Source organism: Bos indicus x Bos taurus, chromosome 23, assembly GCF_003369695.1.
Source record: "Bos indicus x Bos taurus breed Angus x Brahman F1 hybrid chromosome 23, Bos_hybrid_MaternalHap_v2.0, whole genome shotgun sequence".
NCBI lineage: Eukaryota > Metazoa > Chordata > Mammalia > Artiodactyla > Bovidae > Bos > Bos indicus x Bos taurus.
Genome location: NC_040098.1, coordinates 1,527,564 through 1,555,526, shown reverse-complemented (window position 1 = coordinate 1,555,526; position 27,963 = coordinate 1,527,564). Strand labels below are relative to the sequence as shown.

At 38.0% G+C, this 27,963-nt stretch overlaps 1 protein-coding gene across 12 annotated transcripts in view; it reads left to right on the top strand.

Annotated features, from left to right (window-relative positions):
- Positions 1-27,963, top strand: part of KHDRBS2 (KH RNA binding domain containing, signal transduction associated 2) — a 768,231-nt gene that overhangs the window by 468,770 nt on the left and 271,498 nt on the right. For all 12 annotated transcript variants that reach the window (XR_003508070.1, XR_003508065.1, XR_003508069.1 and 9 more), the window contains exons 5-6: positions 943-1,070; positions 11,773-11,971. Coding sequence is in view for 7 of the 12 variants with exons in the window: in XM_027524587.1 (XP_027380388.1) it covers positions 943-1,070; positions 11,773-11,971 (327 nt within the window). In the remaining 5 variants the exon portion in view is untranslated. The remainder of the gene's footprint in view (positions 1-942; positions 1,071-11,772; positions 11,972-27,963) is intronic.

Sequence of the window (27,963 nt, the reverse complement as noted above, 5' to 3'; positions counted from 1 at the left end):
TCTCAATTCCTAGATAGCTCATGACTTTCACCTAAACCCATCTTTAATGAAATAGAATTTACTTGGATTGCCCATTTGGCAAAAATACCAATTATCCAGTTTTGCATTGCTCCACCAGGAGTGTGTGTGTGTGTGTGTGTGTGTACATTCACATAAGTGTAGCAGTGAAAAGAGGAACATGTAAGACTGACACTAGTTTTTTGCAGATAGCATTCATCTTCAGTGACTCAGGTCATTATTTGGTCCTATTTAAATGACAGGTATGTTTCCACACTGGTGCAGGACCAAGCTAGTCTCTTTGACTTTGACCCAGTCTCTGACTGCTATGAAGCTTGCTTTCTGCTCTGGCTATTATTCTCCATCAGCCCATAGCTAGAACACATAGGAAAGTATTTATTTTTAAACACTGCTCATCAAGTTGTTTAGTTCAATTGCACAGCTTTCAAGTTGTCTGAAACTGGCCATTCACTGAATTTTTAAATTATTTTACCACAATGTCTACTTTGCTCCTTGGAGTTGACCCTCTTCAGTCTATGTCAGGGATAATTGAGTGTTATGCAGTCATACACAATCTGCACATACTCATTCTACTAAAGTTGTTTCTCTTATGAGCAACCATAACCGTGGTACCTTCTAAAATCTTGTTCTGTATTGTTATCTTTTCTTTTCTGGCTAACATATAAAGTGATATCCCAGCAAATCTCATTTGATTTCCAGCTGTGTACTTCCTTGACAAAAGAAGCAATTTCAATTTCTCTCTATAAAACTAAGAACTTACAGTATGTTTACTTTTACATCATTTTGGATTTTTGTATGTGCCTCCAGCAAATAAAAAAAAAAAAAAAAAACAACTTTTTCTTACTGTGTTTGTTCAGTTCTAAGAACTCCAGGCCCCATTTTAACTCAACAGGTCATGTGTTTTTTGTTTTTTGTTTTTCCTAGGACTATAATGATGAAATTCGTCAGGAACAACTACGTGAATTATCTTACTTAAATGGCTCAGAGGACTCTGGTCGTGGCAGAGGTGTTAGAGGCAGAGGGATAAGAATAGCCCCCACAGCTCCATCAAGGTACATTACTTCTTGCTTTAAATAAATTAACAGTCACTAAGCATGGCAATCCCTCACTGGCCTGTTCTGTGTCATGATCACAGCTAGGAATAAACAACATCAGCAACAATAACTACCACTGACAAAAAAATCAACAACAACAGATGCTTATATAGCTCATTGCCGGGGACCAGCCCCGGCTGATCCAGGGAATTCGAAGCGGGGACGGCGTCGGCGAAGATCAGGAAACAATTGCTTAATTAAACGTTAATTAAGGATATAAAGAGTAATAGAATGAGGATAGCTCAGTAGGAAAATTCAGTGGAGAAAAGAGGCTGAAATAAGGATAGCTCAGTGAGGAAATTCAGTGTAGAAAAGAGGCTGAATAATTCAGCCAGAAGGTAAGAGAAAGAACGACATGGTGAGACCAAGTTTCGGTGAACAAGGCCCGCACTTTATTTTCCAAAGTAGTTTTTATACCTTAAGTTATGCATAGAGGATAATGGGGGAAGGGGTAGAGTCATGCAGTAAGCCAGGCTTTCTTCCTGCAAACATATCATATGCAAAAGTTTAGGTGATTTGCATCATCTTCTGGCCCGGAGGCCTTTTTCTCTAAAGGTGATTATTCTCAAGTCAGGCGCCAGCCTCCAAAAAGCATTAGATAAAGTTGCATTCCTACAGAGCAAAGGTGTGGTGGGCTATAACAAGAAAAAGAATTAACTCAAGGGTCCCAGGTTACAAACATTAAAGCTACTACTTACACCAACTATATTAATCAATACACTGCCAGGGACACAGCAGGTAAGGGATATGGAAACTTAACAGCAAACATTGGCCCAACAAGTGAAAATCCCTTCACCAATACAATTTCTAATCAATCTTTTAACTACTCAAAAGAATCTGTGTTTAGACTGTTTAGAACATCTCCTGCCTCTCACAGTTGGGAGGCTCTGAACAATCACATGTGGCCGGAAAAACCTATTCAGGCAGGCTAGAGGATTTCCAAAGGAGTTTGTAGGTTAAACACTGTCACACCCAGGAATTATTAACTGGAGCTGTAAGCTAACTCTTTTTTCAGAGAGGTCGTGGGGGACAGCCCCCCGTAAAGTCAGAGGTGTAGGTGAAAGCACAAAGCAGAAAGTAGGCAGACTCTGGCTTTGGGGGTAGATTGCTCGAGAATTTCCAGGGAGACTCCTGAGGCTTGATCCCGCCTTTGCGTATGCCAAGCCTCCTTCCTCATGACCTTTGCCAGAGGCGCTCGCTCCCCGCAGCTCATAAGAGCTTTACATAAATTATCACCAGCGTACTGTTAAGCATTATCTACAGGTGAGCAACTGATAAAGATGTAACCAATATGCCTGAGAACACATAAACAGTCTGACTCCAAAATTCAGAGTCTGAGCTCTTAATAACTGTTCCAAAAAGAAAAGAGGAGCAAACCTGAGACTTTTTACTCTGGTCTTGTCCCCAGGATTAAGGCAAGCAGATGATATAGTTATACACATCTTTGAACCAGGATGACCTTGCATAAAGAGAAAACTTCAAATTTTTGGTGCCTTAAGTGGCCCTTGAATTGATACAGTCTTGCCAGATAGGTATAAAGATAAATGAGGATAATGATAGATGGAGGTAAGTAAGTAGATATTTAAATAAATAAAGAGTCCAGAAAGCCAGATGTATATTACATACATGGGTGAGTGTAAAAATACTTTAAGTTTAGTTATATTGGGTTGTGCAATGTCATTAGAGAATATTTTATCTGATATTATTAACTTCGCAAATAAACTGGAATCTTTCTGTATCAGAATTTGTTTTGTAGGATTCTGTGTTTGTCAGTCTTTCAACAGAAAGCATTGTTCTGTAAAGAGGTAAAATGAAAAATACTCACACATTTCACACAGAGACTGTGTAATTCTGTCCTCTTTATTCTGTTGAAGTTGGCTTTCAAATCTTTAAATGTCTTAGAATTAGAGTAGTATAATGCCTAGAAACCATCTCCAGAGATTCCAAGATACTTTACTAATTCAATTTGCCTTTTATTTGCTTTTATTAACATCATCATTAATTTATTTTTCTTTTTTAATTAAATTATTTATTTTAATTAGAGGATAATTACTTAACAATTTTGTAACAATTTTTGCCATACATCAACATGAATCAGTCACAGCTATATATGCATCCTTCCATCCTGAAATCCTTCCCACCTCTTTCCTCACCCTATCCCTCTGAACTGTGCCTTTTTTTTTTTTTTTTCAATTATGTCCCAAATATTTTAACCACCTTCCATCATTGGTTTTAACCTTTAATCACACACATCAAAACGTTTATACTTATCAGGAAAAAAATAAGAATGAAAAATTCCCCAAATAAAGTATCAAGGAAATAATTGACTATCTAAATGTAAAACCTGGCAGTTATGCAATTACTTTGCCTAATGAAAAACCTTCTGAAAATGTTTCAGTGATTATTTTTACATTTTATTCTTTAAAAGTTTTTTTTTTTTTTATAATTGAGCATTCTAATGCTACCCAGAAACAGTTTATTTTTATGGATATACCTTTTATAGAATCAGCCTTTTATAAAACCCTTATATTAACCCCATTTTTATGGGTTGGGGGATGACATCACTGCAACTAATATTAAATTGATCATATCTTAGTGTTTAAATAATGAAATTGTCATTTTTGTAGTTAAAAAAGTGATAATTTTGGCAGTTTTTTATTGTGTAAATTATGTATTAAAGGAGAAGGAAATGGCAATCCACTCCAGTATTCTTGTCTGGGAAATCCCATGGACAGAGGTGCCTGGTGGGCTATAGTCCATGGGGTCAAAAGAGATGGACATGACTTAGTAACTAAACCACCACCACCAAGTATGTATTGAACGAGTATACAGGGAACTAGTCTTTTTATATTCTATATGCCTTGGAATTGGGACCATTTTTTAAAAATAATGCATTAACCTGTTTTTGAAATTATAAAATAATTCTATTAAAGGATTTTGTTTTGTTATTGATGTTTCTTAAGATAATAATATAGCTGCCATATTTGAGTAAGCCATATAAAATTTCAACTTTAGTGAGTTTTTACTCTAAAGTATTAATTTCTCCAATTGTTTAGTAAAGGATAGAGCATTGTATTCTTGGTTTTTAAATACCTTGGAAAAAATTTGATTGAAAGCTTTGCTTAATCTGATACTGCATATGTAAAAAAGAGAACTAATATTGAAAATTAAACCTTAATTTCAATGCCATCTTAATGTCATTAATATATTAACATTAATAAAAGTAAATGTAGCAGAACTCTGATGTCTTCTGTTTCAGACCACATGATGAAATGCATCTGCAATTGTAAGAATAAGCATCAAAAGATGCTTGCTTTTTGGAAAGAAAGCTATGACAAATCTGATATGAAGAATTAGCTTATTGCTGAATACCCTGACACTGGGAAAGATTGAATCAAAAGGAGAAGGTGGCTACAGAGGATGAGATGGTTCGATAGCATCACCAACTCAATGGACATAAACTTGAGCAAACTCTGGGAGACAGTGGAGGTCAGAGGACACTGATGTGCTATAGTCCATGGGGTCACAAAGAGTCGGACATGACTTAGCTACTGAACAATAAAAACATTACATAATTGAAGATTTAAGATCTTTACATATATCACCACTACATGTTGGATGAATGTGAACATTAGAAAAATATTGAAACAGTCTTTGAAGTAATTTTTGTTTGTTTGCTACAATGAGAACTATGGATGGAGGAGCCTGGTAGGCTGCAGTCCATGGGGTCGCTAAGAGTCAGACACTACTGAGCGTCTTCACTTTCATGCATTGAGAAGGAAATGACAACCCACTCCAGTGTTCTTGCCTGGAGAATCCCAGGGATGGGGGAGCCTTGTGGGCTGCCATCTATGAGGTCACACAGAGTCGGACACGACTGAAGCGACTTAGCAGCAGCAGCAAAAATGAGAACTGACAAATAGATAGAACAAATGGAGCTTGTGAAAGAGAAGAGTAATCACATTTGTTTCTAAGAAAGATGACTTAATCACCACTGTGATGACAGAGAAAAATTAGAGAAAGACACAGAGAGATAGACACTCATGGCAGAGAACCCAGTGAAAAGGCAAGTCCATTATTCCACCCAGAAATAAATACCGCTCAGAATATTAGAGGTAAGTGATGGGATTAGAGATGAAAATTTTTATGAATTAGTTTCTGGTTGGGCTGCCCATTTAGCTCAGCTGGTAAAGAATTGCCTGTAATGTGGGAGACCTGGATTCCCAACCCATGGGAAGATCCCCTGAAGAAGGGGAAAGCTACCCACTTAAGTATTCTGGCCTGTAGAATTCCACAGACTGTATAGTCCATGGGGTTGCAATGAGTCAGACACAACTGAGCGGCTTTCATTTTCACTTTATTTTCAGTACCTGATTAGATGTTGGAGATCAGAGAGTGGTCCTACACAGGATAAATCTCTGATGTATGCCCTGGTTAGAGATTAATGGCATCCATTAAAATTAGGTAAAAGACCAAGTTTAATGAAGAATATAATTATTCCTATAATTGATCCTAGGTCTATGGATTGCTGGTGTGTCCTTGGGAACATGACTTGTATTTTATGTGACTTGGTTCTCAATCTTTTATAATAGCTTAGAAATAGCTATGTGACAACTTTGTCAAGATTTTTAAGTTAGATGACACATGTTAAGCACTGTTTCCCAAACTGGTTCTGTTCAGTTCAGTTGCTCAGTCATATCTGACTCTCTGACACCATGGCCAAACTGGTTAGCACATTGGAATCACTGAAGATCACTGCTGCTGGAGACTGTGATTTAATCATCGTGGAGTAGAGTCTGGAGTCTGGACGTTTTCAACGAATTTTAGGTGACTCTAACATGCAGACCAGCTAAGGATACATGGTCCAGGTTATGGTGTATGGTAGGGAAGAAAGTGCTAACAGCCATCAGAGTGAGAGACTGCAAAGTGCACTGTGAGGCACAGAAAATAGTGACAATAATCTCCCAAGGAGGGCCTAGGAGCAGATGTCAGTGAATAAACCTGAAGAGTAAAAAGGAAGACTGGGAAGATAAGCAGAGTTATACATATCCAAAGAAGGCATTTATAACCCACAGTGATAAATGTAGCAGGTACTGTGATATGGGACTATGTAAATGAACCCAGTGGCTTTGGAAACTAGTAAAATACTGGTGACACCAGTCAAGAGTATTTTCAACAAAGTGGAGAAAATAATAACTAGATTTCATTTGATTCAGGAATGAGCAGGGAGTATGGAATTAAGAACAGAAAACTTTCAAGAAGTCAGAAAAGTAGAGAAAAGAACACTATAGTGTTGGTTCAGCCAGGAACACTATGTTCTAAATAGGTGATATCAATCTTGAGTTGAATTGAAAATCTGAGTTGATGAGAGATATAGGGTTAATATTTCAGAGTAAGAACATACGATATCAGAGATAATGAGTCAGGTTCAAGAGACAGGCAAGGCTCTGTCTGGGAGACACTTGATGAAGGAATGGAATGAGAAATTAGATTTGATGTGAGCGTAATGTAATTCTAAAGCAGGAAGAAGGCAATGGCACCCCACTCCAGTACTCTTGCCTGGAGAATTCCACGGATGGAGGAGCCTGGTAGGCTGCAGTCCATTGGGTCACGAAGGGTCAGACACGACTGAGCGACTTCACTTTCATGCATTGGAGAAGGAAATGACAACCCACTCCAGTGTTCTTGCCTGGAGAAACCCAGGGACGGAGGAGCCTGGTGGGCTGCCATCTATGGGGTCGCACAGAATCGGACACGACTGAAGTGACTTAGCAGCAGCAGCAGCAGAAATCTTATTTTACCCATTAAGAAAACAGTTATAACAACTCAGGCTCAGGGAGTTTTAACAACTTACCTGTGATTGTTCAATGGCATAAATAGAATTTGTGGCTAAAGTATGGTGACATGATTTACTACCCACCCAAGGGACACTTTCAAAAGTATTAAAATGCTAAACTAGGACAACAGTTATAATTCTGAACTATACTGGGCAAACCTGGATATATGCACATCTTACATATGAAGTGTTAGGAAGCCCAGTGAAGGCAAAAATTAGTCTATATTTCCATTTTATAGATGGGCTTTTGTGTTATCACAGTAGTTTAGAATATTATGGGCTTAGATATATTGTGATTGAAGGGGGCACTGGGCCTTTCAGGGTCTCCCAAAATAGGAGAGCATTCTCTATACATTAGATTCACCATAAGTTCCCTAATAATTTCTCTATTCATCAGTTCTATAATCTATTGAAAACTTTTAAAAGCTTTACCAGTATTCTTATTGTTCATTCTTAAAGCTCATTTACCACAAAAGCTAACTGCCTACTATTCATAGCAGAAAGCATAACCTACACTCCTACCTGTTCAGTTCAGTTCAATTCAATTCAGTCACGCAGTCCTGTCTGACTCTTTGCGACCCCATGGACTACAGCAAGGCAGGCCTCCCTGTCCATCACCAACTCCCAGAGTTTACTCAAACTCATGTGCATTGAGTTGGTGATGACATCCAATCATCTCATCCTCTGTTGTCCCTTTCTTCTCCTGCCTTCAATCTTTCCAGCATCAGGGTCTTTTCAAATGAGTCAGTTCTTACAATCAGGTGGCCAGAGAATTGGAGTTTCAACAGCAGTTTTTCCAATAAATATTCAGGACTGATTTCCTTTAGGATGGACTGGTTGGATCTCATTGCTGTCCAAGGGACTCTCAAAAATCTTCTCCAACACCACAGTTCAAAACCATCAATTCTTCAGTGCTCAGCTTTCTTTAGAGTCCAAGTCTCACATCCATACATGACTACTGGAAAAACTATAGCTTTGACTAGACAGAACTTTGATGGCAAAGTAATGTCTCTGCATTTTAATATGCTGTCTAGATTGGTCATAACTTTCCTTCTAAAGAGTAAGCATCTTTTAACTACATGTCTTTAGTCACTATGGAAATATAAACTAATTTTTGCCTATTTTTTTATTTTGGAGCCTAAAAATAATGTGTGTCACTGTTTTCATTGTTTCCTGATCTATTTCCCATGATGTAATGGGACCAGATGGCAAGAATACACAGAACTGTACGAAAAAGATCTTCACGACCCAGATCATCACAATGGTGTGATCACTGACCTAGAGCCAGACATCCTGGAATGTCAAGTCAAGTGGGCCTTAGAAAGCATCACTATGAACAAAGCTAGTGGAGGTGATAGAATGCCAGTTGAGCTATTACAAATCCTGAAAGACGATGCTGTGAAAGTGCTGCACTCAATATGCCAGAAAATTTGGAAAACTCAGCAGTGGCCACAGGACTGGAAAAGGTCAGTTTTCATTCCAATCCCAAAGAAAGGGAATGCCAGAGAATGCTCAAACTACCACACAATTGCACTCATCTCACATGCTAGTAAAGTATTGCTCAAAATTCTCCAAGCCAGGCTTCAGCAATATGTGAACCGTGAACTTCCTGATGTTCAAGCTGGTTTTAGAAAAGGCAGAGGAACCGGAGATCAAATTGCTAACATCCACTGGATCATGGAAAAAGCAAGAGAGTTCCAGAAAAACATCTATTTCTGCTTTATTAAAAACATCTATTTATGCCAAAGCCTTTGACTGTGTGGATCACAATAAACTGTGGAAAATTCTGAAAGAGATGGGAATACCAGACCACCTGATCTACCTCTTGAGAAATTTGTATGCAGGTCAGGAAGCAACAGTTAGAACTGGACATGGAACAACAGACTGGTTCCAAATAGAAAAAGGAGTACGTCAAGGCTGCATATTGTCACCCTGTTTATTTAACTTCTATGCAGAGTACATCATGAGAAACGCTGGGCTGGAAGAAACACAAGCTGGAATCAAGATTGCCGGGAGAAATATCAATAACCTCAAATATGCAGATGACACCGCCCTTATGGCAGAAAGTGAAGAGGAACTAAAAAGCCTCTTGATGAAAGTGAAAGTAGAGAGTGAAAAAGTTGGCTTAAAGCTCAACATTCAGAAAACGAAATTCATGGCATCCGGTCCCATCACTTCATGGGAAATAGATGGGGAAACAGTGGAAACAGTGGCACACTTTATTTTTCTGGGCTACAAAATCACTACAGATGGTGACTGCAGCCATGAAATTAAAAGATGCTTACTCCTTGGAAGGAAAGTTGACCAACCTAGATAGCATATTCAAAAGCAGAGACATTACTTTGCCAACAAAGGTTCATCTAGTCACGGCTATGGTTTTTCCTGTGGTTATGTATGGATGTGAGAGTTGGACTGTGAAGAAGGCTGAGCGCCGAAGAGTTGATGCTTTTGAACTGTGGTGTTGGAGAAGACTCTTGAGAGTCTCTTGGATGCAAGGAGATCCAACCAGTCCATTCTGAAGGAGATCAGCCCTGGGATTTCTTTGGAAGGAATGATGCTGAAGCTGAAACTCCCGTACTTTGGCCACCTCATGCGAAGAGCTGACTCATTGGAAAAGACTCTGATGCTGGGAGGGATTGGGGGTAAGAGGGGAAGGGGATGACAGAGGATGAGATGACTGACTCAATGGACGTGAGTCTCAGTGAACTCTGGGAGTTGGTGATGTACAGGGAGGCCTGGCGTGCTGCGATTCATGGGGTCACAAAGAGTCAGACAGGACTGAGTGACTGATCTGATCTTATCTGTTCTGAATGGGACCAGATGTCATGATCTTAGTTTTCTGAATGTTGAGCTTTAAGTCAACTTTTTCACTCTTCTCTTTCACGTTCATCAAGAGGCTCTTTAGTTCTTCTTTGCTTTCTGCCATAAGGGTGGTGTCATCTGCATATCTGGGGTTATTGATATTTTCCTTCAAATCTTGATTCCAGCTTGTGCTTCATCCAGCACAGCATTTATCATGATGTATTTTGCATATAAGTTAAAAAATCAGGGGGACAATATACAGCCTTGATGTACTCCTTTACCTATTTGGAACCAGTCAGTTGTTCTGTCCAATACTAACTGCTGCTTCCTGACCTGCATACAGATTTCTCAGGAGGCAGGTGAGTTGGTCTGGTATTCCCATCTTTTGAAGAATTTCCCACAGTTTATTGTGATCCACACAGTCAAAGGCTTTGGCATAGTTAATAAAGCAGAAATAGATGTTGTTCTGGAACACTCTTGCTTTTTTGATGATCCAACAGATGTTGGCAATTTGATCTCTGATTCTTCTGCCTTTTCTAAATCCAGCCTGAACATCTAGAAGTTCATGTACTGTTGAAGCCTTGCTTGCAGAATTTTGAGCATTTCTTTGCTAGCATGTGAAATGAGTGCAACTGTGTGGTATTTGAGTATCCTATGGTATTGTCTTTATTTGGGATTGGAATGAAAACTGACCTTTTGCAGTCTTGTGGCCAAAGCTGAATTTTCCACATTTGCTGGCATGTTGTGTGCAACACTTTAACAGCATCATCTTTTAGGATTTGAAATAGCTCAACTGGAATTCCATCACCTCCACTAGCTTTGTTCATAGTGATGCTTCCTAAGGCCCACTTGACTTTGAATTCCAGGATGCCTGGCTCTAGATGAGTGGTCACACCATTGTGGTTATCTGGATCATGAAAATCTTTTTTGTATAGTTCTTCTGTGCTTTCTTGTCACCTCTTCTTAGTATCTTCTGCTTCTGTTAGGTCCATACCATTTCTGTCCTTTATTGTGCCCATTTTTGCCTGAAAATTTCCCTTGGTATCTTTAATTTTCTTGAAGAGACCTCTAGTCTTTCCCATTCTACATCCCATGATCATCATTTTCCTAAAAGGCTTAGTGATCTTGCTGAAAGTAGTGCTTTCTGAAGGCCATAATTTCAGACAAAATAAAAAGTGAAATAATGATGGTTTTGCCCAAAGATTTTAGACAAACATTCAACCTTTCCAAAGGCCTCATAATACTTAACAATTAACTGCAGCCATTTGATCTCATGCTTTTAGTACAAGTTACTTTTGTGTCCAGCACTACAGTACAAGGTACTCAGTTATTATTTTTATAGCAGAGTCCGCATGTGTTCACTAGCACCATAGTTACCCCAGGAAATAAATTATATCAGAGACTCTGCTGTTTAAAGGGTTACATGCATAACAATAAATCAGTGACAATGAGTTGTGATTCAAGTGACCTTAAATTAAATCTAAGCTACTATAATAAGCAGAATGATACCCTTAGCTCCAAGTATTGTCAAAGTGCATACAGCTTTTTTGTTTTTTTTTTTTGTTTTTTTTCTTTAAGTGACAAAATTACCTATCACTGTCAGTTACCTCCAGCATGGAGGAGACATTGAAAATTAGGTGCTCTGAATGGACCAGTGAGTCATATATTAGACATTGCTCTCATTTTCGCCTTTTTGGTAAACTTGGAATAGAAATCAGAGTGGGTTAATTTTTGGTTGTTTTGCTTTAAATTTTTAGTGTTATAAAAAATATCAAAGTATTTTATACGGTTTTCATGATAACTAAGTCATACCCAATATTTACAAAACTTATTCTGTGGAGGTCAGAATGCTTTATATCTTAAAGAATCTCCATTAAACACACACACTCACACTCTCAGACATACAGAAATTAATGTGGTTTTCTTCCCATTGTATACAGCCTGTAAGATGAGAAATTCACCAGCTTTAATTCCTTTCTCTCATCACTTGTTTCTCATCTGTACTTGGCCTGTTTCTCCTAGGGGACGTGGGGGAGCCATTCCTCCTCCCCCACCACCTGGACGAGGCATTCTCACCCCTCGAGGGACCACTGTGACCCGTGGTGCTCTTCCAGTGCCCCCTATAGCGAGAGGCGTTCCTACCCCGCGAGCCCGGGGGTCACCCACCATGCCAGGATACAGGGCACCCCCTCTGCCAGCCCACAAGGGGTATGAAGCGTATGTAAGTACTCTTGAGAAATCAGTTGTTAGGAGGAGTTAAACTGGTTGGGCATCAAGCTAATCTTCAAAGACATTCATATACCATCAGTATAGTAGATGATGTTTGTTGCAGGAAACAAGTGTCATTTGCAACAGAATGTAGTACTGCATTTAAATGAGGCCATTTTGTAAAAAGCTTTCATTGTACAGGTTCCATCACTTGTTATTACCAGTTAAATAGCTTACATTTTAAGAAACAAACTATCTTGGGGTTTTCTTATATTTAGAAGACTTGAGTCATTTCAAAAAGAAATAATTATGAATATAATGTGAATAGTCATTATGTAGAAGATTCTCCTGGGACATGATAAAGATGAATATAACTCAGAAATATTTGACAAATATAATGTGATTATATTACAAACTTTGTTAGTAATTTAAGACCATGTGGTTGGTTTTTCATTTAAATATCCTACTCTCTGAGTGTATGAAAGATAAGGAATTGGCAGGTGTGAATTCAGAGCTCAGTACAGAATGAATATATGAATTGCAGTGTCTCTAAGTACCTTTTCCCCTTCTAATCCTCTGTATTATGTTACACTCCCTTTGAACCTTTCACCTGAGTTGTTAACTTTCTGCTGATCACATGTTTTACTTTCTGTCTCCATTTCTCCTACTGGATTGTGAAACTTGTTAAAAGGGGTAGTTTCCTATTCACTTTTGGAACTATAATAAGTCCACTGTAAAAGTTTGATTGAATTGACACAACCAGATTATCATCCTATGAAACAGATACATTTTGCCTTTAACCTCTCCAAGATGTCCATCCACTAACCTAGGTGTTTGCTTCATTCTAACATAGATACACTGTCCTTTGTGAATTATTAGTTATATAAACTCTTCAGGGACAGTTAGCATCACATTCTATTCATTAAAAGCATATAAATATTTTATGAATTGGTCAATAATCAAGCAAAACTTAATCCTAAAATAAAGTAAAAATGTTTGCTAGGCATCTCTAAGAACTTTAATGGTTAGAGCATGTTAGTTTTTAGGAAAGTTACTGATTAAATATGAAACATGGAATAATGTCTCTAAGAGTGAAGAAAAATATTAAGTTTAACGATCCATTTCTATGGGAAAATGGAAATGTGTTCATCTAAGTATCTTTTGTACAACATCAGCTATCAATATTTAAAATCTTAGTCTGAAAAATTGAAAAATCTGCAGCAGATGTTGTATTCTACCTTCTGAACAAGCCCATAGGTCTAGAAACTTAGAACCTGGTCCTGGTCCTACTGTCTCTTCAGTAAGACATATGTACTGCTTCAGAAATAAGTGCTTTTTAAATGAATGAATGAATAATCCACAATAGGGACAGTGGAATTGTTTTATTTTGTTTTGTTTGTCTTCTTTTTTTAATCTCTGAGGAACTAGGTCTACCACATTCATGTGTATGGACACTATGATGTTTTTGTCTACCAAACAGAAAGCTAAACAGTCAGATCTTTATCTCGAAAATTAAAAGAGAGAAATAGTAGTCAACATTGTTATCAATAAATAAATTTACAGCACTTATATGGCACAATAAAAGAGAACAAGATTTGAAAAACTGTAGTCTTTCATGTAGCTACAAAAGCATTGTGGCCTTTCACATTCATTCCAATTTGTAGTGAATAAATCAAGGAATGCAAGGCAAAAACAGTAAGCTGCAAAGGCATAAAGATTTTACGGAAACATGAGTATATTCTGAAAAAGGTTATATTCTGAATTGGAAATTTTAGGAGGATGGTTCTTATAGTAAGTAAAGAAAGTATGTCGAGCCTTGTAAATCTGATTTTTTTAAAACTTAAAGTATCAATTCGTTCATTCACTCAGGTTTCAGTAAACCTCTGAGTCTAGATCAAGGGTCTGCATCTGTATAAGCACATCCATGGTTAAGGAAACAGCAAGCAGAAAGGCACTGGGAAGAATCTGCTCAAAATGTTTGGGGGTCAGCTAGGAAAACATCAGAGCTAGAGAGTATGTGGGGGAGACAGAGAAGGACAAGGGTGGGGCAGGCCAATTCATGTTGCTGTTGGAGAGTTTGAGGCAGGAAAGCCACATGAGCAGGTTTATGTTTTAAAAGATTTCTTCTGTACACATTGCAGTGGACAGAATATGCAATGAGATGGACGCAGGAATAGAAACAAGGAGGCTAGTGACATCCCCATGGACAGAACAAGGCTCAGAGGGGTGAGAAGAGATCTATTCTGAGTCTATGGAAATGATCTAGAAGGATTTGATGATGGCACAGAGGGAGAATGTGTGTAAACAGAAAGGAGTAAAAGATAACTTTGTGAAGTTTTGTGAAACGCAGGTTAAACTTACCAACCAGATAAAATTGAGGTGTCATTTGTTGAATTGAGTACAGGGTGGTGGGGGTGGAGGGAATGGAAAGGTCATTGGAGAGCTAGTGGTGTTTGGCTTTCAGGAAAGTCTGTAGTGTTGCTGGGTGGACCTTACCTGACTTTCAAAACAGAAAGCAGCATCCCACAGTTTGAATTCTAACTGTGTCACTAGCTGTGTAATTTAGAACACTCTGGGTCCTGGGTTTCCTCTTCTATAAAATGGGGATAATCATTTCAGCCTCACAAGACTGCACTGAATATTAGAAATAAACATCCATAAGCACTTAAAACATGAGTATTCATGAGTACCCTGAAGATTATAGACAGTAAATAAGAAGTAACTATTATAAAAATTTCATTATGTATCATACTCTACAGTTTCTCCCTAGGTAAATTATGGACCCACTGAAGTCACAAATATTTAGGTACTTTTTGTAAATTAACTGGGCAAATTAGTTGTTTTCAAATAGAGAAGCTCTATCATCTTCTTTTAATGATAAATAAATAAGTGAACAAACAAACCTGGGGGGTGCTGTGTTGATGAAAACATTCACTAAACTATCTATAATAGGAATAAAATAGAGTTTTATTTGAGCCAAACTTAAGACAATAACCCAGAAGACAGCTTCCAAGATTACTCTCAAGAACTGTTCAGGATAAGCAGGGTTTTCAGCATAGTTTTATGTCTTGTCAGAGGAAGGAGCACCAAACAATTTAGAGATTCTTCCCTTCAAGTTTTCTGAAAAGCCAGATCAACATATACACAGGTAGTCAGCATGGCCTTGGCACATTCAAAGGGAATCTTATCAACCAGCAGGACTAACACTGGTGTCCTGGGAAGGGAAGCGTTTAATCTTATTGTAAACTTGGACATTTTTTTACTTCTGGTCAATGCACTCTTTTCTTTAATAATTAAAGCAGATATACAATGTATGTTATCAAACTGACTGTTCTAGTTAGCAAAAAAGTCAAGTTAATGTTTATAGGCCAGAATGACTTCCCTACACCTCAGCATGTGAGCATTGCTTTTATCAGGTGTCATGAAGTCCAGTAATAGGAATGCCATCAGGGCTGAAGAAACAGCTAGACTGAGGCACTGGATTGTCTCCCCACATTTCCTCTCTATTTTATGTGCCCATATGTTTTCATCCCATGCTAACATACAGACTGGATATTTGGCTTCTCTGGTCAACTTGGCTCAGCTCGTGGTGAAATACGTCCACCCTAGGACTGCCACATCTACACGTCCAGTTCTCCTCACCTGCAGATACTGGCTGGCTGGCTGAATAGAATTCAGATACTTAGGTAGGAGAATCATATTCACTTGGGCATGCCAGGTGTCTATGACTATAGAACAAGAGTTTCAGGAAATCAGATCTGGGATCTACACTCATTAGCCACCAGTGACATGGGTGGTTCAGGTGTGCAGTTCACTGATACAAGTTCATGGATACAAGCACGGTTCCTGGGGACTCAGCTCCAAGTGTCATATGGAGAGACATTAGTTTCCACAGAAGGAGAAAAATATTATAAATTTTGCAGATATCCTAACTATACCTTTAATAGCATACTGTTGATAATAAGTAAAAGGAGATATTATCTCTTAAAAAACATATTTTATTAAAACCTGTCATATTTTCATTTTTTCTATAAATAATCCAATGAATACATACAAAGTTGAACACTTGGCTGATAATCTCTGACACTAGTCTTTGATATCTCCATCCAAACATTCAAAGGCTGCTGCTCTCTGCTTTAATTTTAAACACTTGATTCCTCTTAAACAAAAGTTTAAGTGTCTCAGTAGCAAAATAACAGGACCATGATAAGTTTATGGTGCAAATATCAAAGGAGTTCTTCACTTTAAGATAAAATTTCTTAGACAAGTTTCCCTTTATTATAAATGACACTACAGAGCAATTCACTCTTCACATTTTTCTTCCTTCCCTGCTAAGGCTCTGGTCACATGACTGTCTACAGGTGGCCAGATCATCTCTTTGTGGCTCACCATCAATGAGACTGCTGTTTAAAACCATCATTAGTATTAGACATTACTTTGCTGATAAAGGTTCGTCTTGTCAAAGCTATGGTTTTTCATTTCTTTTTTTTTTAAATTAATTTTTGAAGGATAATTGCTTTGTAGAATTTTGCTGTTTTCTGTAAAACCTCAACATGAATCCGCCATAGGTATACATATATATCCTCCCTTTTGAAACTCCCTCCCATCTCCCTCCCCATCCCACCCCCCTAGTTTGATACAGAGCCTCTGTTTGAGTGTCCTGAGCCATACAGCAAATTCTCATTGGCTATCTATTTCATATATGGTAACGTAAGTTTCCATGTTACTCTTTCTGTACATCTCACCCTCTCCTCCCCTCTCCCCATGTTCATAAGTCTATTCTCTATGGCTGTTTCTCCATTGTTGCCCTGTAAATAAATTAGTACCATTTTTCTAGATTCCGTATATATGTGTTAGAATACGGTATTTATCTTTCTCTTTCTGACTCACTTCACTCTGTATAATGATTCTAGGTTCATCCACCTCATTAGAACTGACTCAAATGCATTCTTTTTATGGCTGAGTAATATTTCACTGTGTACATATGCCAAAAATTCTTTATCCATTCATCTAATGATGGACATCTAGGTAGCTTCCATGTTCTAGCTACTGTAAATAGTGCTGCAGTGAACAATGGGATACATGTGACTCTTTCAGTTTTGGTTTCCTCAAGGTATATGGCAAGGGGTAGAATTGTTGGGTCATATGGAAGCAACAGTTAGAACTGGCCATGGAACAATAGACAGGTTCCAAATAGGAAAAGGAGTATATCAAGGCTGTATATTGTCACCCTGCTTATTTAACTTATATGCAGAGTACATGAGAAATGCTGGGCTGGAAGAAGCACAAGCTGGAATCAAGATTGCCAGGAGAAATATCAATAACCTCAGATATGCAGATGACACCACCCTTATGGCAGAAAGTGAAGAGGAACTAAAAAGCCTCTTGATGAAGGTGAAAGAGGAGAGTGAAAAAGCTGGCTTAAAGCTCAACACTCAGAAAACGAAGATCATGGCATCGGGTCCCATCACTTCATGGGAAATAGATGGGGAAACGGGGGAAACAGTGTCAGACTTTATTTTTCTGGGCTCCAAATCACTGCAGATGGTGACTGGAGCCATGACATTAAAAGACGCTTACTCCTTGGAAAGAAAGTTATGTCCAACCTAGATAGCATATTCAAAAGCAGAGACATTACTTTGCCAACAAAGGTCCATCTAGTCAAGGCTATGGTTTTTCCAGTGGTCATGTATGGATGTGAGAGTTGGACTGTGAAGAAGGCTGAGCGCCAAAGAAGTGATGCTTTTTAACTGTGGTGTTGGAGAAGACTCTTGAGAGTCCCTTGGACTGCAAGGAGATCCAACCAGTCCATTCTGAAAATCAGCCCTGGGATTTCTTTGGAAGGAATGATGCTGAAGCTGAAGCTCCAGTACTTTGGCCACCTCATGAGAAGAGTTGACTCATTGGAAAAGACTCTGATGCTGGTAGGGGTTGAGGGCAGGAGGAGAAGGGGACGACAGAGGATGGGATGGCTGGATGGCATCACTGACTAGATGGACATGAGTCTGAGTGAACTCTGGGAGTTGGTGATGGACAGGGAGGCCTGGCGTGCTGCGATTCATGGGTTTGCAAAGAGTCGGACACGACTGAGTGACTGAACTGAACCGAACTGTATAATGAGCAACGTTGAGCATCTTTTCATGTGTTTGTTAGCCATCTGTATGTATTCTTTGGAGAAGAATAGTCTTTAGGTTTAGGCCTTTTCCCCACTTTTTGATTAGGTTGTTTATTTTTCTGGTATTGAGTTGCATGAGCTGCTTGTATATTTTGGAAATTAATCCTTTGTCAGTTGTTTCCTTTGCTATTGTTTTTTTTTCCCATTCTGAGGTTTTTTTTTTTTTTTTTTTTCCACATTGCTTAGAGTTTCCTTTGATGTGAAAAAGCTTTTAAGTTTAATCAGGTCCCAGTTGTTTACTTTTGTTTTTATTTGTATTACTCTAGGAGGTGGATCATAGGCGATCTTGCATTGATTTATGTCATCGAGTGTTTTGCCTATGTTTTCCTCTAAAAGTTTTCTAGTTTCTGATCTTACATTTAGGTTTTTAATCCATTTTGAGTTTATCTTTGTGTATGGAATTAGGAAGTGTTCTACTTTCACTCTTTTACATATGGCTGTCCAGTATTCCCAGCACCATTTATTGAAGAGGCTGTCTTTGCCCCATTGAATATTCTTGCTCCATTTGTCAAAAATAAAGTACCCATAGATGGATGAGTTTATTTCTGGGCTTTCTATCTTGTTTATTTGGTCTATATTTCTATTTTTGTGCCAGTACCATACTGTCTTGATGACTGTAGCTTTGTAGTATAACCTGAAGTCATTAAGCTTGTTCTCTCCAGCTCCAATCTCCTTTCTCAAGACTGCTTTGGCTATTCGGGGTCTTTTGTGTTTCCATATGAATTCTGAATTTTTTTGTTCCAGTTCTGTGAAAAATGCCATTGGAAATTTTATAGAGATCTAATAGAATCAGTAGATATCATTTGATAGTATAGTCATTCTCAAAATATTGATTCTTTCTACCCAGGAACAATGAATATCCCTCCATCTGTTTATGTCATCTTTGATTTTTTTCATTAGTGTCTTATAATTTTATGTGTGTAGTTCTTTCATCTCCTTCAGTTCAGTTCAGTCACTCAATCGTGTCTGACTCTTTGCAACCCCATGAATCACAGCACGCCAGGCCTCCCTGTCCAACACCGACTCCCAGAGTTCACCCAAACTCATGTCCATCGAGTTGGTGATGGCATCCAGCCGTCTCATCGTCTGTTGTCCCCTTCTCCTCCTGCCCCCAATCCCTCCCAGGATCAGGGTCTCTTTCAATGAGCCAACTCTTTTCATGAGGTGGCCAAAGTATTGGAGTTTCAGCTTTAGCATCATTCCTTCCAAAGAAATCCCAGGGCTGATCTCCTTTAGAATGGATTGGTTGAATCTCCCTGTAGTCCAAGAGACTCTCAAGAGTCCTCCAACACCACAGTTCAAAAGCATCAGTTCTTTGGTGCTCAACTTTCCTCACAGTCCAACTCTCACATCCATACATGACCACTGGAAAAATCATAGCCTTGACTAGATGGACCTTTTTTGGCAAAGTCTTTGCTTTTGAATATGCTATCTAGATTGGTCATAACTTTCCTTCCAAGGAGTAAGCATCTTTTAATTTCATGGCTGCAATCACCATCTGCAGTGATTTTGGAGCCCCCCCAAAATAAAGTCTGACACTGTTTCCACTGTTTCCCCTTCTATTTCCCATGTAGTGATTGGACCAGATGCCTACGTTTATTCCTAGATATCTAATGCTTTTTTTTGCAGTGGTGAATGGGATTGATTCTTTAATTGCTCTTTCTGATTTTCAGTGTTAATATCTAGAAATGCAACTGAGTTCTCCGTATTGATTTTGTATTCCACAACTTTGCTAAATTCACTTATTAGCTGTAATAGTTTTCTGATACTATCTTTAGGGTTTTCTATGTGCAGTATCATGTTATCTGCAAACAGTGAGAGCTTTAGTTCTTCTTTTCTGATCTGGATTCTTTTTTATTTCTTTTTCTTCTCTGATTGCTGTCACTTGGATTTCTAGAACTATGTTGAATAACAGTGGTGAAAGTGGACAGTTTTGTCGTGATCCTGATCTTAGGGGGAATGCTTTCAGTTTTTCACCATTGAGAATAATTTTTGCTGTAGGCTTATCATACCGGGCCTTTACTATGTCGAGGTAGGTTCCTTCTATGCCCATTTTTTGAAGAACTTTAATCATAAATAGGTGCTTAATTTTGTCAAAGGCTTTATCTGCATCTATTGAGATGATCATGTGGTTTTTATCTTTGTTTATTAATATAGTGTATCACATTGTTTGATTTGCATATATTGAAGAATGCTTGCATCTCTGGAATAATACCAACCTGATCATGGTGTATGAGCTTTTTGATGTGTTGCTCAATTCTGTTTGCTAAAATTTTGTTGAGGATTTTTGCATCTATGTTCATCAGTGATGTTGGCCTGTAGTTTCCTTTTTTTGTGTGTTGTCTTCATCTGGTTTTGGTATCAGGATGATGGTGGCCTCGAAGAATGAATTTGGAAGTGTTCCTTCCTCTGCAATTTTTTGAAAGACTTTTAGAAGGATAGGCATTAGCTCTTTTCTAAATGTTTGATAGACTTCTGTGAAGCCATCTGGTCCTGGGCTTTTGGGGGAGGTTTTTTTTTTTTTTTTTTATCACAGCTTCAATTTCAGTGCTTATAATTGGGTTGTTCATAATTTCTATTTCTTCCTGGTTCAGTGTTGAAAGATTCAACTTTTCTAAGAATGTGTCCATTTATTCCAGGTTATATATTGTATTGCCATATACTTGTTCACAGTATTCTCTTATAATCCCTTATATTTCTGCAAGTCTGTTGTAACCTCTCCTTTTTCATTTCTAATTTTTTAAAATATTTATTTGTGTTTTTTTTTAATTTTATTTTATTTTTAAACTTTACAAATTGTATTAGTTTTGCCAAATATCAAAATGAATCCGCCACAGGTATACACGTGTTCCCCATCCTGAACCCTCCTCCCTCCTCCCTCCCCATACAATCTCTCTGGGTCGTCCCAGTGCACTAGCCCCAAGCACCCAGTATCGTGCATCGAACCTGGACTGGCAACTCGTTTCATACATGGTATTATACATGTTTCAATGCCATTCTCCCAAATCTCCCCACCCTCTCCCTCTGCAACAGAGTCCATAAGACTGTTCTATACATCAGTGTCTCTTTTGCTGTCTTGTACACAGGGTTATTGTTAGCATCTTTCTAAATTCCATATATATGCATTAGTATACTGTATTGGTATTTTTCTTTCTGGCTTTCTTCACTCTGTATAATAGGCTCCAGTTTCATCCACCTCATTAGAACTGATTCAAATGTATTCTTTTTAATGGCTGAGTAATACTCCATTGTGTATATGTACCACAGCTTTCTTATCCATTCATCTGCTGATGGGCATCTAGGTTGCTTCCATGTCTTGGCTATTATAAAAAGTGCTGCAGTAAACATTGGGGTACACGTGTCTCTTTCAGTTCTGGTTTCCTCAGTGTGTATGCCCAGCAGTGGGATTGCTGGATCACAAGGCAGTTCTATTTCTAGTTTTTTTAAGGAATCTCCACACTGTTGTCCATAGTGGCTGTACTAGTTTGCATTCCCACCAACAGTGTAAGACAGTTCCCTTTTCTCCACACCCTCTCCAGCATTTATTGCTTGTAGACTTTTGGATCGCAGCCATTCTGACTGGTGTGAAATGGTACCTCATAGTGGTTTTGATTTGCATTTCTCTGATAATGAGTGATGTTGAGCATCTTTTCATGTGTTTGTTAGCCATCTGTATGTCTTCTTTGGAGAAATGTCTATTTAGTTCTTTGGCCCATTTTTTGATTGGGTCATTTACTTTTCTGGAGTTGAGCTGTAGGAGTTGCTTGTATATTTTTGAGATTAGTTGTTTGTCAGTTGCTTCATTTGCTATTATTTTCTCCAATTCTGAAGGCTGCCTTTTCACCTTGTTTATAGTTTCGTTTGTTGTGCAGAAGCTTTTAAGTTTAATTAGGTCCCATTTGTTTATTTTTGCTTTTATTTCCAATATTCTGGGAGGTGGGTCATCGAGGATCCTGCTGTGATGTATGTCAGAGAGTGTTTTGCTATGTTCTCCTCTAGGAGTTTTATAGTTTCTGGTCTTATGTTGAGATCTTTAATCCATTTTGAGTTTATTTTTGTGTATCGTGTTAGAAAGTGTTCTAGTTTCATTCTTTTACAAGTGGTTGACCAGATTTCCCAGCACCACTTGTTAAAGAGATTGTCTTTAATCCATTGTATATTCTTGCCTCCTTTGTCAAAGATAAGATGTCCATATGTACGTGGATTTATCTCTGGGCTTTCTGTTTTGTTCCATTGATCAATATTTCTGTCTTTGTGCCAGTACCATACTGTCTTGATAACTGTGGCTTTGTAGTAGAGCCTGAAGTCAGGTAGGTTGATTCCTCCAGTTCCATTCTTCTTTCTCAAGATAGCTTTGGCTATTCAAGGTTTTTTTGTATTTCCATACAAATTGTGAAATTATTTGTTCTAGCTCTGTGAAGAATACCATTGGTAGCTTGATAGAGATTGCATTGAATCTGTAAATTGCTTTGGGTAGTATACTCATTTTAACTATATTGATTCTTCCAATCCATGAACATTGTATACTTCTCCATCTATTAGTGTCCTCTTTGATTTCTTTCCCCAGTGTTCTATAGTTTTCTATATATAGGTCTTTAGTTTCTCTAGGTAGATATATTCCTAAGTATTTTATTCTTTCCATTGCAATGGTGAATGGAATTGTTTCCTTAATTTCTCTTTCTGTTTTCTCATTATTAGTGTATAATAATGAAAGGGATTTCTGTGTGTTGATTTTATATGGTGCAACTTTACTATAATCATTGATTAGTTCTAGTAATTTTCTGGTGGAGTCTTTAGGGTTTTCTATGTAGAGGATCATGTCATCTGCAAATAGTGAGAGTTTTACTTCTTCTTTTCCAACTTGGATTCCTTTTATTTCTTTTTCTGCTCTGATTGCTGTGGCCAAAACTTCCAAAACTATGTTGAATAGTAATGGTGAAAGTGGGCACCCTTGTCTTGTTCCTGACTTTACAGGGAATTCTTTCAATTTTTCAACATTGAGGATAATGTTTGCTGTGGGTTTGTCATATATAGCTTTTATTATGTTGAGGTATGTTCCTTCTATTCCTGCTTTCTGGAGAGTTCTTATCATAAATGGATGTTGAATTTCGTCAAAGGCTTTCTCGCATCTATTGAGATAATCATATGGTTTTTATTTTTCAGTTTGTTAATGTGTATTACATTGATTGATTTGTGGATATTGAAGAATCCTTGCATCCCTTGGATAAAGCCCACTTGGTCATGGTGTATGATCTTTTTAATGTGTTCTTGGATTCTGATTGCTAGAATTTTGTTAAGGATTTTTGCATCTATGTTCATCAGTGATATTGGCCTGTAGTTTTCTTTTTTTGTGGCATCTTTGTCAGGTTTTAGTATTAGGGTGATGGTGGCCTCATAGAATGAGTTTGGAAGTTTACCTTCCTCTGCACTTTTCTGGAAGAGTTTGAGCAGGATAGGTGTTAGCTCTTCTCTAAATTTTTCGTAGAATTCAGCTGTGAAGCCGTCTGGGCCTGGGCTTTTGTCTGCTGGAAGATTTTTGATTACAGTTTCAATTTCCATGCTTGTGATGGGTCTGTTAAGATTTTCTATTTCTTCCTGGTCCAGTTTTGGAAAGTTGTACTTTTCTAAGAATTTGTCCATTTCTTCCACGTTGTCCATTTTATTGGCATATAATTGTTGATAGTAGTCTCTTATGATCCTTTGTATTTCTGTGTTGTCTGTTGCGATCTCTCCATTTTCATTTCTAATTTTATTGATTTGATTTTTCTCCCTTTGTTTCTTGATGAGTCTGGCTAATGATTTGTCAATTTTATTTATCCTTTTAAAGAACCAGCTTTTGGTTTTGTTGATTTTTACTATGATCTCTTTTTTTCTTTTGCATTTATTTCTGCCCTAATTTTTAAGATTTCTTTCCTTCTACTAACCCTGGAGTTCTTCATCTCTTCCTTTTTTAGTTGCTTTAGGTGTAGAGTCGGGTTATTTATTTGACTGTTTTCTTGTTTCTTGAGGTATGCCTGTATTGCTATGAACTTTCCCCTTAGGACTTCTTTTACAGTGTCCCACAGGTTTTGGGTCGTTGTGTTTTCATTTTCATTCATTTCTATGCAAATTTTGATTTCTTTTTTGATTTCTTCTGTGATTTGTTGGTTATTCAGCAGTGTGTTGTTCAGCCTCCATATGTTGGAATTTTTAATAGTTTTTCTCCTGTAATTGAGATCTAATCTTACTGCATTGTGGTCAGAAAAGATGCTTGGAATGATTTCTATTTTTTTGAATTTACCAAGGCTAGCTTTATGGCCCAGGATGTGATCTATCCTGGAGAAGGTTCCATGTGTGCCTGAGAAAAAGGTGAAATTCATTGTTTTGGGATGAAATGTCCTATAGATATCAATTAGGTCTAACTGGTCTATTGTATCGTTTAAATTTTGTGTTTCCTTGTTAATTTTCTGTTTAGTTGATCTATCCTTTGATCATTATGTAGTGACCATCTTTGTCTCTTTTCACAGCCTTTGTTTTAAAGTCTATTTTATCTGATATGAGTATTGCTACTCCTGATTTCCTTTGGTCGCTATTTGCATGGAAAATCTTTTTCTAGCCCTTCACTTCCAGTCTGTATGTGACCCCTGCTCTGAGGTTGGTCTCTTGTAGACAACATATGTAGGGGTCTTGTTTTTGTATCCATTCAGCCAGTCTTTGTCTTTTGGTTGGGGCATTCAACCCATTTACGTTTAAAGTAATTACTGATAAGTATGATCACGTTGCCATTTACTTTATTGTTTTGGGTTCGAATTTATACACCGTTTTTGTGTTTCCTGTCTAGAGAATATCCTTTAGTATTTGCTGGAGAGCTGGTTTGGTGGTGCAGAATTCTCTCAGCTTTTGCTTGTCTGAAAAGCTTTTGATTTCTCCTTCATACTTGAATGAGATCCTTGCTGGGTACAATAATCTGGGCTGTAGGTTATTTTCTTTCATCATTTTAAGTATGTCTTGCCATTCCCTCCTGGCTTGAAGAGTTTCTATTGAAAGATCAGCTGTTATCCTTATGGGAATTCCCTTGTGTGTTATTTGTTGTTTTTCCCTGGCTGCTTTTAATATGTGTTCTTTGTGTTTGATCTTTGTTAATTTGATTAATATGTGTCTTGGGGTGTTTCTCCTTGGGTTTATCCTGTTTGGGACTCTCTGGGTTTCTTGGATTTGGGTGATTATTTCCTTCCCCATTTTAGGGAAGTTTTCAACTATTATCTCCTCAAGAATTTTCTCATGGTCTTTCTTTTTGTCTTCTTCTTCTGGGACCCCTATTATTCGAATGTTGTAGCGTTTAATATTGTCCTGGAGGTCTCTGAGATTGTCCTCATTTCTTTTTATTCGTTTTTCTTTTATCCTCTCTGATTCATTTATTTCTGCCATTCTATCTTCTAGTTCACTAATCCTATCTTCTGCCTCTGTTATTCTACTATTTGTCACCTCCAGCGAGTTTTTAATTTCATTTATTGCATTATTCATTATATATTGACTCTTTTTTATTTCTTCTAGGTCCTTGTTAAACCTTTCTTGCATCTTCTCAATCCTTGTCTTCAGGCTATTTATCTGTGATTCCATTTTGATTTCAAGATTTTTGATCAATTTCACTATAATTATTCAGAATTCTTTATCCGATAGATTCCCTATCTCTTCCTCTTTTGTTTGGTTTGGTGGGCATTTATCCTGTTCCTTTATCTGCTGGGTATTCCTCTGTCTCTTCATCTTGTTTAAATTGCTGAGTTTGGGGTGTCCTTTCTGTATTCTGGCAGTTTGTGAAGTTCTCTTTATTGTGCTGTTTCCTCACTGTGTGTGGGTTTTTACAGGTGGCTCATCAAGTTTTCCTGGTTAGGGAAGCTTGTGTTGGTGTTCTGGTGGATGGAGCTGTATTTCTTCTTTCTGGAGTGCAATGAAGTGTCCAGTAATGAGTTATGAGATTTCTATGGTTTTGGGCTGACTTTGGGCAGCCTGTATCTTGAAGCTCAGGGCTGTGTTCCTTTGTTGCTGGAGAATTTGCTTGGTATGTATTGCCCTGGAACTTGTTGGCCCTTGTGTGGTGCTTGGTTTCAGTGTAGGTATGGAGGCGTTTGATGAGCTTCTGTCAATTAATGTTCCCTGGTGTCAGGAGTTCCCTGGAGTCAGGGTTTGGATTTAAGCCTCCTGCTTCCAGTTATTGGTCTTATTTTTACAGTAGTTTCAAAACTTCTCCTTCGATACAGCACCACTGATAAAACACCTACATTAAAGATGAAAAGTTTCTCTACCATGAGGGTCACACAGAGAGGTTCACAGCATTACATGGAGAAGAGAAGAGGGAGCAGGGAGTTAGAGGTGACCCAAATGAGATGAGGTGGAATCAACAGTGGAGAGAGTGGGCTAGCCAATAATCACTTCCTTATGTGCACTCCACAACTGGACCGCTCAGAGATGTTCATGGAGTTATACAGAGACGAGAAGATGGAGGAAGGAGACAGAGATGGCCAGAAGGATAAAAGGGGGGAATGAAAAGGAGGGAGACAAATCCAGCCAGTAATCAATTCCCTAAGTGTTCTCCATCATCTGGAATACACAGAAATTCAGAGTTGGGTAGAGTAGAGAGGGGTTAGGGAGGAAACACAGGCGACCTGGTGGAGAAAAAGGAGAGTCCAAAGGGAGAGACAGCAGTTAAGCCAGTAATCTCTTTCCCTAGTGAAAAATGGGTACTGAAGATTGGATTCTTAAAGGTAAAAAATTGGTAACAAATACATAAAAGCAAAAATTAAAAATCTAGAGTAGAGTTTGGAATTTTAAAAATACGATGTTAAAGAAAAGAAGAAGGAAAAGAAAGAGAGAAAAAACTAACAAACCAAAACAAACAAGGTCGCAAAAATTATAAAGAAAATATAGGTACAAAATTGATAACTAATACCAAAAAGCAAAAGTTAAAAATCTAGAGTAGAGTTTGGAATTTCAAAAATACAGTGTTATAAAAAAAGAAGAAGAAAAAGAAAGAGAAACAAACAAACAATGTCGCAAAAATTATAAAGAAAATACAGGTACAAAATTGATAACAAATACTAAAAAGCTAAAGTTAAAAATCTGGAGTAGAGTTTGGAATGTCAAAAATACAATGTTAAAGAAAAGAAGAAAAGAAAAAAAAAACAAGGTAAAAAAATTATAAATATATATATATATATATATGAAATTTGCTGAAGAAAAAAAGGGTCTTTTTTTTTTTTTGCAAAGTAATAGGTTATAAAAGTGAAAATTAAAGGAATAATAGAGGACTTAATTTTTTTAAAAAAAGAATGATCATAAAAATAGTAAAAATATATCGAGGACTTTCTCTGGTTTTGTTGTGAGTATTGTGGGTTCAGCTCATTTTTGGCTAGTTCCTTGGTCCGACTTTTATTTCTCAAGATCTATAGGCCCCTTCCTATGTAGTCAGTAGTAACCACAGGGTTTTAATCTACTGCCTGTAGCTTCCAAGGTGGTTCCCTCTGTTATAGCTTCTTCTGTTTGCTGGACTCTTCAGTGTCTGGACACAAAGTGGATGGTGGAGGACACTTTTTTTTTTTTTTTTTTTTTTTTAGGCTCACTTGTTCAGTCGCGCTGTGGGGAAGGAGGGACGCTGCAAACAAGTAACACTGGCTTGTGCTCGGAGTGCCTCTGCCACACTGGGTCTGCCCCCACTCAGGGCGCGTGTAGCCTCCTTGCTCACACTGCTCAGGCTCTAGGTTGTTCAGCCGGGAACCATCCATGGCCGGCCCTGGACTGCCTGAACCTCCCAGGTCCAAGCCGCTCAGGTTCAGACACTCAGGTAGTCCTCAGAG